Source organism: Mandrillus leucophaeus, unplaced genomic scaffold (genome assembly GCF_000951045.1).
Source record: "Mandrillus leucophaeus isolate KB7577 unplaced genomic scaffold, Mleu.le_1.0 Scaffold80, whole genome shotgun sequence".
NCBI lineage: Eukaryota > Metazoa > Chordata > Mammalia > Primates > Cercopithecidae > Mandrillus > Mandrillus leucophaeus.
The window spans coordinates 5,229,002-5,246,088 of NW_012108697.1; the positions used below are offsets into that span (position 1 = coordinate 5,229,002).

The following is a 17,087-nucleotide window of genomic DNA, read 5'->3' on the forward strand; positions in this document are numbered from 1 at the left end:
ACAGCGAAACTCCATCTCAAAAAAAAAAAAAAGTTACAAGTTGTTTTAGACATATGTGACATCTTGTCAAAATTAAGGGTATGTAAGACACATGCTACCAATTCATAAAAACATATTTTAAGCTGGGCATGGTGGCTCACGCCTATAATCCCAGCAGTTTGGGAGGCCAAGGTGGGAGGATTGCTTAAGCCCAAGATTTCGAGACCAGCGTAGGCTACATGGCAAGACCTCGTCTCTACAAAAAAAAAAATTTTGCTGGGCATGGTGATACATGCTTGTGGTCCCAGTTAGGAGGCTAAGGATAGAGGATCGCTAAGCCTGGAAGGTGGAGGCTGCAGTGAGTTGTGTTTGTACCACTGCACTCCAGATTGGGTGATGGAACAAGACCCTATCTCAAAAAAATTAAAAATACATACATACATTTTAATATACTTAATCTACATAAAGGCTCAATGACATGAACATTCTTAAAAAAGAGAACTATATGTATATTGTGCAAGCCTTTTCTAAATAAGTATCTGTCATATATTTTAAGGTCACATGTAGACTTATTTATAAACAAAACTTGAAGTAGATAAAACTAAACATGTTTATCTCTTCTAAAAGATCTTTACAAAGTGGCTATAAATGTTCTTACATTATACTGCTCCAGATTTTTCTCTTTATTTGCTTCAGTGTCTTCCAAATCCTTATGTATAGCAGCAATCTGTCTTTTCTTGTCATTAATAGCCTGATCTAAAGACTTGAGTTCCTTTTTAATCCACTTATCCCTTTCTTCTTTTGATGTAAACTGGCTTCCTCGACCCTGCTTTGCATAAAGATCCGTTCTTTCCTGGGTAGCTTGAGCCAATCTACACAAAATAGAAGAGAATGGGATTAAAGGAAAATAATAACCAAGTTTAATTGTAACCAATAATGTCAACTGTACACAGAAACATAAAGCCATTTTTCGAAACGATACAAAAAGAATTAAGTGTAAAAAGCAGCTACTATATAATTGAGCTCCTTGGACTATCTAGTTTTATATAATGAAGAAAGTTAAAGTGTTGGTGAAAGTTCTCAGACCTAGCAATTCCTCGTTCTTCTTTCTCTTTTACACTGTTGAATTTAGGTTCTGTTTCTGCCAGTTCTTTCTGCTTTTCTTCTATTTTTTCAAGCAGCTTCTGCCTCTCTTTTAATAAACGTTTCTGTAAATAAAGATAAGTAAAAATGCAAACTGCTTTAAAATTTTTGCATAATTTAGGTCTAGCACGTTTTCTCATGAAAAAAACTTCATAAGAAAACCCACCTGTAACATGAAACTTTTTAAATGTAACAAAGGGACAGTACTAAGTTGTTACTTGAGTACAAATTATGTTAACATAGCAAAGCTTAAAAAAAATTCCAGGACATACCAGTCACAGAAAGGACTGTCTTCTGCAGTTCCTACTCACCTGAACATTCATGTCTTTCATTTTTAGCATTTTAACTTACCCTCTGTTCACTGTTGCCTGCTAGTTCATCTTGTAAATCCTTGGCTTTAAGCTCCAACTTAGTCCTCTGCTTAATTTGTTCCTGTCTTTCAGCACTAAGCTGTTCTTTTTCTTCTTTCATAGCTGAAATTTTTGTTTTCAATTCTCTAACTTGGCGTTCAATATCCTATTCAAAAGTATTAAACAGAAAATAAGTCAGGCAATTAGAAGTACAACAGCAGAACTGTGACACCATTAATTCTCTTTCACTTAACATTTAGTACTACTCTTCAATATTCAATTCCTCTAACTCCCCCTTGTGGTAATCATTCCATAATTCTGGTACAAAAGGGTTTACTATGGTCAAAAACTATACGATGGCTGGACATGGTTGCTCATGCCCGTAATCTCACCACTTTGGGAGGCCCAGATGGGAGGAATCCGTGAGCCCAGGAGTTCAAAACCAGTCTGGGCAACATAGTGAGATTCCATCTCTTCAAAAAATAAAAAAATTAAGAGGCTGAGGTGGGAGGATCACTTGAGCTTGAGAGATCAAGGCTGCAGTGAGCTGTGATCTTGCCACTGCACTCCCGCCTGTGCAATGGAGTGAGACCCTGTCTAAAAAAAAAAAAAAAAAAAAAACTTCAGGAGGCTGAGGCAGAGGGATCACTTGAGCCCAGGAGTTCGTGACCAGCCTGGGCAACATGGCAAGACCTTGTCTCTACAATACATTTAAAAACTAGACAGGTGTGGTGGTACACACCTGTGCTTCCAGCTATTTGAGAAGCTGAGGCAAGACGATCGCCTAAGTCTGGTAAGTCAAGGCTACAATGAGCCATAATGGCACCATGCACTCCAGCCTGGATGACAGAACAAGACCCTGTCTCAAAAGAAAAAAGTAAGTTTACATGAACCTTGTTTAGAATCTTACCTCCATTTTATCTCTTGCATCCTGTTGAGCATCTCTTAACTGTCTGGATTTTTCTCCACTAGTCTCTCGCTTAGCAGAAAGCTAGGAAGAAAAAAAAAGTTATATCTAACTCATTTTGTATTTACTAAATATTTCATAACATCTAATAACAATTTTTATATGAAAATAAACCAGAAGTAACCAAATTTTTTACAAAAATTTTAAAAGTGATTTTTAACTAGAAAACTGAAGCACTACCTAAATTTTTGTACAAAATGTCAGCAATACTAATTACAAAATACATTCTAAAAATACAAGAAACCTTCAAAATGATTTTCCTCTCATCTGCCTAATAACACCATCTGATTATATTTCAGATGATACTATACAGCAACAACCACGTGGCTATTTTCTTTAAAAGAAAAAACTTGCTGACTAATAAATTCATTGAGAGGTTAAGTTTCTATTTAAAATCACTGAAAAGTGTAATTACGGCCTGAGTTTAACAAATTCACAAAAACAAAATTAATCTGATTTTAAGTGTCAAAGGTAAATATTTTACCTCATCAAGTTTAGCACGAGTCTCGTTAAGTTCCTGATTGTAAATGGTATATTCCAGGGCTCGTCTCATTTTATCCCACTTCTGATACTGAGCTAGTTCTTCCTTTTCTTCCTCTAAAGTATGTAATCTCTCTTCAATGTATTTTAACAACTCATTGATTTTTTCCCGTTTGCCCTCTTAAACGAAATGAGATGGAAGAATTGAATAAAATTATGTAGTATCACTTCTTCAACATACCTTGAATTAAATTCTTAAGAACTGTAGCATTATTTCTCTGATGTAATGTGGTAACCAAATTTAAAATACTAAAATACCAATTAACCTGTTTATGCTGGAGGTTGTAAATTTTTTTCTGTGAAAAATCAGACCTTGGCGATGACCTCGGGCAGTAGATATAGGTAATACCCACAAGCTTAGGATTCCAATAACGGAATGCTAGGCATAAATGGGTTAAGATCCTTTATTATGAAAAGCAACACAGAACAAATTTACACATGGTGACACTGGTTCTTTTATAACATGTAGTAAGGGCCTCAGTTTAAGCTTCCTTTTAAAAAGTCAGTGTGCTGGCTGGGCATGGAGGCTCATACGAGTAATCCCAGCACTTTGAGAGGCCAAGGCAGGCGATCACCTGAAGTCAGGAGTTCGAGATCAGCCTGGACAACACGGTGAAACCCTGTCTCTACTAAAAATACAAATATTAACTGGGTGTGGTGGTGGGCACCTGTAATCCCAGCTACTTGGGGAGGCTAAGGCAGAAGAATCACTTGAACCTGGGAGACAGGTTGCAATAAGTGGAGATCACACCACTGCACTCCAGGCTGGGTGACAGAGCAAGGCTCCATCTCAAAAAAAAAAAAAAAAAAAAAACTCAGTGTGCCTTTCCACAATATTTTTAAAAGCTACTAACATCATTGGTGTTATACATTCTCAATTTTTATTACTAACAGCATTATCTACTGCTGCCGTATACTAAACACCTACTATATTCCTATTATGGAGCTACTCTGTCACAAAAACAGTAATTTGTAACAAAAATAATAAGGCAGAAACACATTTATTTTACCTGTTTCTTTCATTAAGGAGATGCTTTCTTCCTTTCGTTCATCATACACTCTAGTACCAGCTACTTCTCTTAATAGCTTTAATCTCTGAGAATCTGGTGCTGTTGCCATCTGGTTGATCTAAAATTTTTAGAAAAATAATCATTATATAGCTGTAGCCTCCGTTTAAGAACAAGAACTCCACGTTGAAAGGTTTTTAAGACACATGAAGTTTGGGTATCCCTTATGCAAAAGCGTTAGAAACCACAAGTGTTACAGATTTTAAATTTTTTCAGGTTTTGGAATATTTGCATTTATACTTACCAGCTGAGCAACCCAAATCCAAAAATTTGAAATCCAAAATGTTCCAACAAGCATTTCCTTTGAATGTCACATCCACACTCAAAAGGTTTCAGACTGTGGAGCATTTTGTATTTCAGACTTTTGAATTTGTGACATGCCAAGTTTTAAATAGATTATGATTTGCCTAATGTCATTTGTATAGCACATATGCCTACATATCTATGTCTCCTTTACTTAAATTTACCAAATAAAATCCAAATACAACTGTTACGTTCATAATTCTCCTTTATGAAATAGGGCTAACAAGTGAAGGAGTTACCTCACACCACCATCTTTTTCTTAGTCAATATGATAAGGTACAAAAGATGAGCTCCATTCTCAAAAAACAAAGTATTTTTATAAGGGGAAACCATCACTGACTACACTTTTTTTTAAAGCTATAATAATATACTAACAGTACAATTCTCCCCCACTTTCCATGGGGAATTGGTTCTAGGACCCCCTGCAGATACCAAAATCCAAGAATGCTCAAGTCCCTTATATAAAATGGCACAGTATTTGCATAAAACCTATGCACATCCTTCCGTACACTTTAATCTCCAGATTAATTGTAACACAATATAAATGCAATGTAAACAGTTATACTGTAGTTTTAAATTTGTATTATTTCTTGAACTGTTTTAAAATTTTGTTTATTTTAAATATTTTTGATCCATGGTTGGTTGAATTTGCAGATGTAGAACCCACAGATACAGAAGGCTAACGATATGACAAAATGGTATGCTTTAAATATAGAGAGAATGGTACAACTTAAGTGCCATGCAACTTAATATATAACAAGTATCCCTAAACATCAAAAATGATACCACTGCATTAAAAAATTGAAATTATCTCTAAGAAAATATGGTCTATCAAAAGTATCTACATCAAAGAATCATCCTTCAGATCCTCATTATTGCGTGCTCCAATTATACATATTTGTTCAAGCAATTTACTCACTTAAAAATTATTTATCAAATGACTACAACATATGTGCCACTGCTGGGGCACTGGAAAAGAGCAAACAAAGCAGAAAAGGTCCCGCCCTCATGGAGCTTACATTCTAGTGGAAAAAGACAGAAAATAAGTATTAACAGTATAAGTGTTACGAAGAAAAATAAAACAGATTAAGAAAATAAAGCACATAGGGTTGAGGGGAAGGCAATGCTTTTAGATGAGGCAATCAAGGATGGCACAGGGGCAGAAACTGAGATGAAGTAAAAGGGCCTACATTGAGAGCAGAGGGATCTCAGAAAAGTGCTCTTTCAAATCAGCCTCTATTTAAAAAAATGCCTCTCCCACAAATAGTAAAATCGGGAAAAAAACTTGTTCTTCCAGTACCACATTTTCTAAAACTGAAACTCCATATTCTTCCTAATCACTTCTTCCGAATGCTAACTTTCCAATACATACCAAAAAAAAAAAACCTACAGTATAAAATAAGTGAATATTCAGAGAATTTTCCCTAGTCCAAAAAAAGTGAAAGTACATGAGAAGAGAGCAGAACAATCAGCTAAAAAAGTATGTAGTTTGGCTGCTGAAAAAATGTAAAAAAACACAATCCCTATTAGGGAAAATAACATGTAGCAAAATAGCAGATTTCTGGTAATGTTAGCTTTTCAGTATTTTAATTGTGATAAATAACTGGGTAACACAAAATATTAATTTTAGGAAGTTTTTCAAATGTGATTTTTATAGAATTCCTACAATATTCTTAATTATTGCAACTTTCATAAGCCAATAATGTCTTCCCATACTTTCACCTCAGTAAGTAATACCAGTCGCTAGGAAAATAAGATCCACTTAATATGCTGAAATACTTCCATCTCAACATGCAATGGACAGACGTATTTGGTACTTTATGGCCATGTAAAAGATATGGCCATTTTTGCTTCAGCTTAACCACTCGAATCAACCAAATTCATCACTCAAGAATTACTCAGAAAACAAATTCTATTAAAAAAGGACATACAATTGTTTTACCTTTCCTTGTTTAACAATATAATAAGGATTGCTTCGAGAAAAACCAGCGCTTTCAAGGAGGTTCATCACATCATTTTTCCTGTTGACAAACAATGAAATTATATTCAGGTAATTTTAAAGCACCATTAAGCAATGAGTAGACTAGCCCCTGGGTTGATAGCATTAGGGAGGGCAGATCAGTAATTATAAATCATCTGTATCATCCTCAGAACTTTCTGATTCTTACGTGTATCCTCTATATTGATTTGTCGAAGATGAAGCAAATATTCCTCATAAATGAAGCAGGTAAAATAATACTTTTTTGTAAGGAAATCATAAAGAAAAATGCGACTGGGCAGTGGCTCATGCCTATAATCCCAGCACTTTGGGAGGCCAAGGCAGCCAGATCACAAGGTCAAGAGTTCAAGACCAGCCTGCCAACATGGTAAAACCCCATCTCTACTAAGAATACAAAAATTAGCCAGGTGTGGTAGCGCGTGCCTGCAATCCTAGCTACTCAGGAGGCTGAGGCAGGAGAATAGCTTGAACCGGGGAGGGGGAGGTTGCTGTGAGCTGAGATTGCACCACTGCACTCCAGCCTGGGCAACAGAGTGAGACTCCATATTAGGAAAAAGAAAGAAAAATGCTGGCTGGGCGTGATGGCTCATGTCTGTAATCCCAGCACTTTAGGAGGCCAAGGTGGATCACTTGAGGCCAAGAGTTCAATACCAACCTGGCCAACATAGCAACACCCCATCTCTATTTAAGTACACATTCATTTCTTTAAAAAGAAAAATGCTTACGTGACCATCTTCTTGTCTAAGAAATACTGATCCTTTTTGGCACCAATAACTCTTCGAAGTGAAACTTCCTCTTTATCGATCTAAGAGAAAATGTAAAAGCCCAAAGTTTAATAGTGAAGGAGAAAACTTTTTAAATAAGGTCATTTTAAAGTCCTTGACCATAACTATTGATTTTAAAATTTCAATTATCTCACTAAAGATAATACTACGAATACTTAATACTCTTAACCAAGACACTTTTCACAACAACTTGTACATTCCCATTTGTTAACAGAGTATTCACTGTAATTTTAAGATAAAATCTATAAAAACTGTAATTATAACAAATTATAAAAGCTTAAAAAGTTTCAAAGTATGAAGATTAGCTACTCCAATTAAATTCTCAGCATTATTTAGAAAAAAAAAAAAGGTTACTTACTGGTAACCGGTTGTCTGAATTATCAAAAATAATCTCCACAAAAGCAGAAATAACACGAGGACCAGTACCTTCCTAAAAATGAAAAAAGTGAGAAATTTTTCACTTAATAGTATATTGATATCCTTTACAAGGATTCTTAAAGTCTAGGGCATAATAACAAGTCTGATTCAATGGAGAAAAATTTCTACTAGACTCATATATATACACACACACTAATGTCTCTAATGTTTTGGCAAGAGGGATACAAACTTTGGGGATATCCCCAGAGAGATAGTATATATTCCTCTTGCCAAAACAGCAGAGATGTTAGATTAGGATAACAAAAATTCTCAACCAAATAGTTTCTGATTCTAAATAAAAAATAAGAACTATGCAAGACATGTCAAAGTTAGATATCCTTAAATTTGATTCTACAGACCACTTTATTAGTCTGGAAGACTGGGGCCATTTAATTCTACCTATTTGCTAATACCTAACATACCATAAGACTTCTCTTACAGTCTCATTTTAATGCTGCAAAGAAATCCTAATAAATCATGGGATAATTACCAAAAGTCTGGTTTTTAAAAAAATTTGAGACATTCTACAGTTTTAAATCTGTTATAGAAATACACACATTTAACATGTGTCACATTTAAACCAATCTGTGACACAAAAACTATGGTACCAAGTCCAGATACCTTCCAGATTATAGAAACTGTTACTATGTAGTAAATACAATGAAGAACTGTACCAAAGAGGTTATTATTTTAATGCCAATCTGAAAAACCTAAAAAGTTTTCTATGGGAAATCAATTCTGATTACTGGGCTACAAATTCAAACTAAACAAGGGGAAAAGACAGACAAGAGGTAAACGAAAAAACTTCCTATGTGTGAGAAACACTGTTAAGATATATTGAGGAATTTCATTTTCTAGTCTTTAATAAGCAATATTCAAACCAGAAGGATTAATTACATCATTTTTTGTAGTCTTTCACGATTTTCTATCCTAAAATTACTTTAGTCAATTACTCATATTTTTTTCCACATAACATTGGTAATGTGCCAACATCCTAACAAGGTTTGAGGGAGGCATGACTCACATGAACAACGAAAACCCAATCATCGTGCTTATGAATTACAAAAGGACCCATTTAATAAAATATTCTCACATTACTGTAAATAAACAGGTGGTCCCCGACTTAAGATGGTTCAACTTAACAAGGGTGTGAAAGCAATTTACCATCAGTAGAAACCATAATTTGAGTACCCATAAAATCACTTTTTTTTTTTTTTTTTTTTACTTTCAGCACAGTATTCAATAAATTATATGAGAGATTCAACACTTTATTATAAAACAGACTTTGTGTTCGATCATTTTGCTCAACCATAGGTTAATGTCCATTTCTGACTTACGGTATTTTCAGTTTATGATGGGTTTATCAGGACATAACCCCACTGTAAGTTGCAGAACATCTCTACTGTTTTTCATACTGGAAAATGATGTTTACTATCTAAGTACAAATATGGCTAAAACAACAAACAACTTGTATGTTGTTTAGTTTGCAATGGTTGTTTCTCTATGCTCCCAATTTTTGGTTCCGCATCTTAAAGTTCCTAATCTCCAATCTCAAACTCCTCTTCTTTCTCCTCAGCAAACGTGCTTTTAAGCCTTTGCAGATCACATCCTTAAAGAAATTTATATGGAAGACATACCCACCTATAGGTAAATCCTATAATTTTCTCCTAAACATCGTATAAAAATTAGGCCTTTATCTGGCATTAACATGTTAGGCTAAATTTCATAGCAGAATAAAACACTTACGAGATATATCACGTCTCCTTTAAGAAATTTATATGGAGGACATATCTATAGGCAAATCCTGTAATTTTCTCCTAACCACTGCATAAAAATTGGGCTTTTGGCCAGGCACGGTGGCTCAAGCCTGTAATCCCAGCACTTTGGGAGGCCGAGACGGACGGATCACGAGGTCAGGAGATCGAGACTATCCTGGCTAATACGGTGAAACCCCATCTCTACTAAAAAATACAAAAAAACTAGCCGGGCGAGGTGGTGGGCACCTGTAGTCCCAGCTACTCGGGAGGCTGAGGCAGGACAATGGCGTAAACCCAGGAGGCTGAGCTTGCAGTGAGCTGAGATCCGGCCACTGCACTCCAGCCTGGGCGACAGAGCGAGACTCCGTCTCAAAAAAAAAAAAAAAAATTGGGCTTTTATCTGGCATTAACATGTTAAGATAAATTTCACAGCAGAGTAACACACTTATGAGATAGACTGTGTCTGGTTCACAAAGAATCTGAAATTTGAACAAATGCTTTTTTAACCAGCATGGAAAATTTATTTTTAAAATACATTTAATATCAATAATGTCTTAAAGCAGTCTCACTCACATGCAATAAAGCCAACCGCTGTTCTGGACGAAGATGACTAAACTCATCACTGAGAACAAACTGAATTGCTGGAAATACAAAAACAACTATTAGTATACCCTAAAAAAGTGTTTATAACTTATTTATAACTTCCCACACCTCAACAGAACATAGTGTGTCTGGTAACAGACAATGCAAATAAATTATCTGTTTCATATAGACAAAAGGAAATGCAGAAAACGTGCCTGCACATAAGACTAATCAGGTAGGAAGTGATATAAGAAAAATACTGAGTTTTTATTGAAACATTTAAAGTAAGAAAATAAAGAGAAAGCACCGAGATACACGAAAACACACAAGCAAAACTAAGGTATACTTCCGGCTCAAAGTGTACACTGACCAAATTAGGTTAACACTGTATTTGCTTTATTCCCCACTAGACATAAATGATATGAGTTAAAATCTTTTTTAACAAAATAGGATGTATGAGAATATGCTTAAGTGGATACTTTACCAAAAGAAATAAAACTAAGGAAATACAAGGAAATGTTTGAGATGCCCAACTTCTACTACACTTCTTATATTACACTGAGCTCTGTAAGACGGGGCCATTCCTACTTCCATATAGAGTACCTAACTGGACCACCTGCCTAGAAAGTGGAACTCTTTACTCAGCTGTTCTTGTCCCAGTCCACTCAAGAGACCTCGGCATTGTGTGTATGTGCGGGGCGGGGGGGAGGGGGTTGCTCGCATCAGCAAGTACGTGCATAAGCATTAATGTGTGTGCTGTGGACACAGGTCGGGGTGAGGAGACTTCACACTGCCCTCAACCCTGGAGATTCTGAAATACTTCCACTTCAGTCCACTCTCTCATCATTGCCAAATTACAACCACAACAGGATATACAGGCTAGAGAGTACCTTTCAGATTCGTGTGCACAGAAGGGACAGAACCTTTACTCTTATTAAGCCAGTCCACTAAATGCTCCTTTCCCTCAAGCATTACCCTAACTAAAAAGTTCATATTTTTCAACCTACTCCTTAACAGTCTAATTTTGTTAAAATGTTTTTCTCCTCAAAGGATTTGTTAACAGAAGCATTGCTATTTATACTTAAATGCAATTTATCTTCAGAGAGAATTTTCGAAGCTCTATTTACTATCTTCAAACTGACAACAGTCTGTTCAGTTTCAAGTTTTTTATATATCTTCATCCTTTACAAAGATGACTGGTTTAGAAAACGTTTTTAAAAAGGTGAAATAAGAAAGATGAACCATTTTCCAAAACAATACTATGAACTATTCTACTGCATTTACATACATTTAAAATATGCATTTATAACACTTATATATTACATTCAAGTTTAAAAAGCAATTTCTTACATACTATTGCATTCCATTCTTACAAACCATCTAAGGTAGACAGGGCAAACATCCAAACATCTCCATTTTTAAAGTGAAAAGAACAATTTGAGAGGCTACGTGCTTTGCCCAGTCTCACATAGCTAATCAGCCACTGGGTATAAAGCAGAATTCAGATCTGTACACTCTAAACCCTCTACACTAAGCTGCAATCCCATATAAAGTATTTCTTGGGTTTCATGCATACATAACCTCAGAAAATTAATGATTTCAATAAACTACCCTAAGATACCCAGGTCTTAATATATTTACAATTCAAAAAACAATACCTACCATAAAAAAAGTTACTTTTTCCAGATCCATTTCTGCCCACTGGAAAATTTCAAAAAGTACAAGTTATTTTACATAAAAACCAATAAAGGTAAAACTGTTTACCTTTTTAAAAATACTCAAAATTTTTAAAATCCCATTTTCTAATACATCTTAACATCTGAAATTAAACAACGGTGAACAAAAGAAACCAATAAAACAACTATAATCACCAAATGAATTCAATTTTGTACAGACTTCTAATAGTTTTTTTCTTTAAAGATATTTCACAGTTGATCCTTTTCCTCTTACCCAATAGTTTACAATGAATAGGAGTAGCTAAATATACTACCTGGCTCTTATAATTTATCATATTACAACGGATATATAATTCTATTTAACTATATATATGTTTAACAATTGAAAGATTCATATATTGCTAACATTCTAAAACAATCATTTTAAATCCTTACAGTGTTCTCATGTTTACAATCAACCCTATATTATCATGTGTAGTCTCACAGAACCACAAAAGTATAAATAATTTTAAGGTACTTTTTGACTAACAAAATTCAAATATAAGCAATTCAATACTTAAAAGGATATCAAATCCTTTTGATTTTAAGTAAGTGTATTTGTTTAGTGAAATTTTCAGTGTTAAGACTCATAAATAACTATGTCAGTCTTCTCAATCTTGAGCCAGAAATATTCTGAGCAAATTAACCACACAGTTACCACCTTTAATGCAAAGTAAATCCCAAAAAGATCATGTCATGCCAGAAAGGACACACTTTTTAAAAAAACGCATATGACAGACGTAGGAGCCAGCTTGAAAGGGGCTTTCAGTAGCTAAATCTAGGGGTAATCTGAGCACCAAAATGACTAAATAAATTATAAATTATTGGTGGGGGGAATAATCCATGCATCCATACCAATAATAAAAAGATAAATAAGTAGGTAAGGAAGGAGGAGAATTACCAAGTGCCAAGTTGTAAATGTGAAAGGAGATCTGGAAATGAAAAATCATTTTGTGACCATCAGAATAAAGGCAAGGGTCATCAACAGATGCTAAATGTAGGCACAAAGTTTTAAAAGGAGCACAAGATTTACATGGTCCAAAAGCATCTGCCTATATTACTTATTAGTTGCAAGGGAAAAAATAATACCTACACAGTGGAAACATTAGACCTTGACTGGGTGATCAAAAGTAATATCAGTAAGAGTCAGACCTCATGTGCCTCCAGATGTGATATCCTGAAAGGGATACAACATCACTTATGTCTTAATTCTCAAAAACAACAATGTTATAAAAGACAAAAGCTGTGGAAATGATCCAGATTAAAGGAGACTAAAGAAGCATGACAACTATGCAACGCCTGCTCCTAAATTAGATCCTGCACTGGAGGGGGGAAAATGCTATCAAGAACATTTCTGGGTCAGTCAACATAACTGTAAAATGGACAGATTTTTACTATGTATTAAATTTACTTAAGTTGTAAATTGTACTTTGATTATGAAAGAGACTATCCCTCCTCTTAGAAAGTACACATTAAAGTCAGAGATAAAGGACTGTGGCATAAATAACTTACTCTAAGGAAAAAAGTGTGTAGAGAGTGGAAATGATATAGCAAGTGGGGAAAATGTTAACAATAGGTGAATCTAGGTAAAGGGTTTATGAGTAGTCTCTGTACAGTTCTTATTGGGGCAATTTTTCTGTAAATTTGAAACTATTTCTAAATAAAAGTTTAAGATGACAATTTATCATTAAATGAATAAATATTTCAAACCATAATCCATCTATAAATAACTGAAATTTTAAGAATTTCTTTGTATGAATTACTCTTACCTATAGAGTGGAACACTACATAGCAATTTTAAAGGATGCTGAATATTTAATAAAGAAAGATATTTCAAGATTTATCCTGAAGGAGAATAACAATTATCAATAAATTATATGATGAACCCATTTTTATTTAAAAAGGCTTAATTACAGATGTATACAAAGACTAAAAACAAATTGAGGCAAATACAGTTTATATATGGCCCCAGATTCATCTTTCTCAACCCAGGCCTTGGCTGCCAATCAATGGAGAGGCTCAGTCTACTAACACCTCTGGTAGATTCAAGCTACCTTGAGAGTACATTCAGGTACTCCTGAATTGTGAAGATGGAAAGGAGGCTATAACTCCCTGACTACTTCCGGGTGTTAGTTCCCAGGGAACCACAATCCAAAAGTTTGGAGGCATTAATGCCGGATGTAGAAAACTTTGACCAATGAAAGACAGGTGCCAGCAAACAAATCCTTGTCCGAATCCAAATCCATTCCTCTATCATCCGACCTTTCTAAGGCATGGTGGGTCCACAAAGTCTGTAAGTTATTCAACATGACTGCAAACCACCTGTGTCTTCTTTAGAAATCTGTGACCAGCTTTTCTCTTCATTCTTGCCCTCAAACTGCACCTCCCATTAAAGCCTTAGCAGCTAAGCCTGTCTGCGCTGTTTTCTAGGAAACCAGGACTAACCACAAGTATAGACTGTTATTATTAAGAATGGTTATCTCCGAAGAATCATGGTGTGCAGTAAAAAACAAAGAATGGTTACCTCTGGGTAAAAGGATTATACTTTATCTTAATTTTCTTCCTTTTAGCTTTTCCATAATGTTCTATAACTAACATGTATTTCTTTTGTTAAAAGGTTAGGGGGAAAAATTCCTAAAAAGATACATGTTTGATGCATATACCCAAGAGATATTTTTTAATAGTCAACATCATTCATCAATCAAAGTGGTATGCTTTCACCAGATATTTTTAAGGCAAATCTCAGTACATAACTACTTTTGGTCTTTCTTACATTACTAACGTGCCTGGTTTTAAAACATGTTTAATCAGGAGTTATCTTGGGTTCATTTGTTTTAAAAACCATTTTCCTTTGTAATAGTGACTGTTAACAAATCTAATGCTGCAATCACAGTAGTAAAACAGCTAACTGATAATAGCTAAAACAATGGTATTTGATGGACCTTATAGATAAAATGTAATCCTTCTAGCTAATAAGTTATTTTACAGATGATTTATAAAATCACACAAATGAAATATTAAGATACTTATTTTAAGGTGCAAGTTAAAGAAAATATAAATCTAGTAATTCTTATTTTTCTACATTTCTAAAGATTTTCCGATTGATGAAAAAAATCAGAAAGTACTTGTATGTAAGCAAAACTCCAGTACAATTAAGCCACCCTATGGCATGTCAATTCAATTAAATGACTTCAGTAGACAGAGCACAAGCGGGAAAAAAAGTATGTCTTCTTTATTCCCAACTACAAGGCTGCTATTGATAAATCAAGGGCAAAAAAAACCTGCCTTCAATTTTATAATTTTATACAAAATCAAGTATGATTCTCTGAGGGTCTTCTGGAAACAGTAATATGAATCTCACCTGCGTGTCACAGACTGAATTGTGCTCCCCTGAAACAACTGACAGCTTAAACCCGAATGTGACAGTATTTGGACATGGGGGCCCCTGGAAGATGATTATGGTTAAATGAGGACATGAGGATGGGGTCATGTGAGCACACAGCAAGAGAGCAGCTGTCTGTAAGCCAGGAAGAGCACCTCACCAGAACCTAACCATGCAGGTATCCTGATGATGGATGTCTGACCTCCAGACTGTGAGAAAAAAAAATATCTTGTTTAAGCCACCAGTCTACGGTATTTTGTTATGGCTGCCTTAGCAAACTAATATACCCCTTAGTCTGGACTCTGTACAGCAAAACTGTGTCAATAGCAGTCTGTTTTTCTGGTGCCCAGAAGCACTCCTTTCATCTATCCTGTAAAATACTCAGCAGAATGTCAGAAAACATCTTTGTTAGCTGTATCAGCAAAATGCACACTACAACCTGAGCCATCTATAATGACTACATATTGTTAATGGCAATCACCATTAGCTCTTTATCCTCACACTTACATAACGGTTCTCATTTAATCTTCCCAACAGCCCTATGAGACAGGTTTACAAATGAGAAAACTGAAGCTTCTCAAAGTCTCAAAAAGAACGCGTGACTGGGATTTTTTTTTTAAATTATTATACTAGGGTACATGTGCACAACATGCAGGTTTGTTATACAGGTGTACACATGTGCCATGTTGGTGTGCTGCACCCATCAACTCGACATTTACATTAGGTATTTCTCCTAACGCCCTCCCCCAGCCCCCCACCCCCCTACAACTGGGATTGGAACCCCATTCTGTTATGCTCTAAAATTTATGCTCTTCCAATCTAGCTACATGGTCTGTCCTTAGAGACACTGAACTAGAGGGTGGGGGGGAGGGCAGGAATTCTGGGATCTACTTTGTGAATAAAAACTGTCTTGTCTCTGAAATAAGGCAACAGTCAGCATTTTAAGATATATAACAAGAACAGAAGGGCGCAAATGCTTTAAAACACTCTTACACATACATACAAGGCTACCCAGATAAAAAATGGGTCACTTATGAGTGTCTTATCCAAACATTTTAAGTTCATAAAAATAAGCAATTCATCAGTGCAATAAGACAGAAAAGTTATTTCAAGCAGAAAAATATACATAACTTTACTTAACATTCAAAGACAATTCCTGTCTCCTTAAGCCAATATACAAATCGACAGAACTTACGTTATCTGTATAGACTATAAATATGACCGAGTAAACCAAGAACACTTACCAATCACATTATGTTTTGAACTGAAGGGATCTACAATTGTTTGATCTCTGTAACTTCGAAAACCCTGGATAATCACCTAGTAAATAAAAAACACTTTTGAGAACTCACCCCCCCCAAAAACAATACATTAACATTTTTCTCTTGAATTTCTTTCTTGTTTCTCATTTAATGCAATATAGAAAACCTGCAATTTCATATAAGAAAAATTCATTTTGGAAAGTGATTAAAAATCTGCTTTAAAAAAAAAAAAAGTCCATTCATCGGTAATCTTTGCCAGTGCAATGCTGCTGGGTTTTATTTTTTTTAGGCGTTATAGTTGTCAACCTGTTAAGGATCTTTCAAAATCAAGAACACTGTGTGAGCTCAAAATCAAGAACACTGTGTGAGCCTAACTGGAACACTAGACACTGCAGTGCAATAGCAAGTCTATCCAGCAGGCCGACCGGCCCCAGCTCTCCTGACTCCAAGACCACCGAGGGCTGCTTTCAGTCACTCACACCGGCCAGCCAGAAAGAGCCCACGTTCCAAAGGAGTGCTCAGAGCCCGACAGATCCAACAGAAAACCGTCCCCAAGGCCGTGTGCCTGGGCTCATCTTTGTGGTGGACTTCCGCGCGGGAAGACCCTTTTGACAGAAGTAAACAACCGGGGGAGGCGGCGCTCCGCATCCTGCAAGCAGGAGGGTCCCGCTCACTTCGCGGGTTAATCCGGGAGAGGAACGGCCCCCCGCAGTGACACCTCACACCCCCCAGCCTGTGCCCCCAAGGCCGCCCCCGAGCCGGGGAGGCCACGTTTCCACACATCCCACGCACATGACCCGTGCGAGGCCACCCGTGCAGGACCACACAGCCCTTACGCC

General features: G+C 35.9%; 1 protein-coding gene across 1 annotated transcript in view; it reads right to left on the bottom strand.

Annotated features, from left to right (window-relative positions):
* The window catches only part of SMC3 (structural maintenance of chromosomes 3), a 48,565-nt gene that overhangs the window by 21,422 nt on the left and 10,056 nt on the right, over nucleotides 1-17,087 (bottom strand). Inside the window, exons 2-13 of the mRNA XM_011967547.1 lie at nucleotides 16,231-16,306; nucleotides 11,552-11,590; nucleotides 9,881-9,948; nucleotides 7,492-7,563; nucleotides 7,074-7,153; nucleotides 6,292-6,370; nucleotides 3,990-4,107; nucleotides 2,924-3,099; nucleotides 2,383-2,463; nucleotides 1,474-1,638; nucleotides 1,066-1,187; nucleotides 638-851 (exon numbers count right to left, since the gene is read on the bottom strand). Coding sequence (XP_011822937.1) covers nucleotides 638-851; nucleotides 1,066-1,187; nucleotides 1,474-1,638; nucleotides 2,383-2,463; nucleotides 2,924-3,099; nucleotides 3,990-4,107; nucleotides 6,292-6,370; nucleotides 7,074-7,153; nucleotides 7,492-7,563; nucleotides 9,881-9,948; nucleotides 11,552-11,590; nucleotides 16,231-16,306 — 1,290 coding nt within the window. The remainder of the gene's footprint in view (nucleotides 1-637; nucleotides 852-1,065; nucleotides 1,188-1,473; nucleotides 1,639-2,382; nucleotides 2,464-2,923; nucleotides 3,100-3,989; nucleotides 4,108-6,291; nucleotides 6,371-7,073; nucleotides 7,154-7,491; nucleotides 7,564-9,880; nucleotides 9,949-11,551; nucleotides 11,591-16,230; nucleotides 16,307-17,087) is intronic.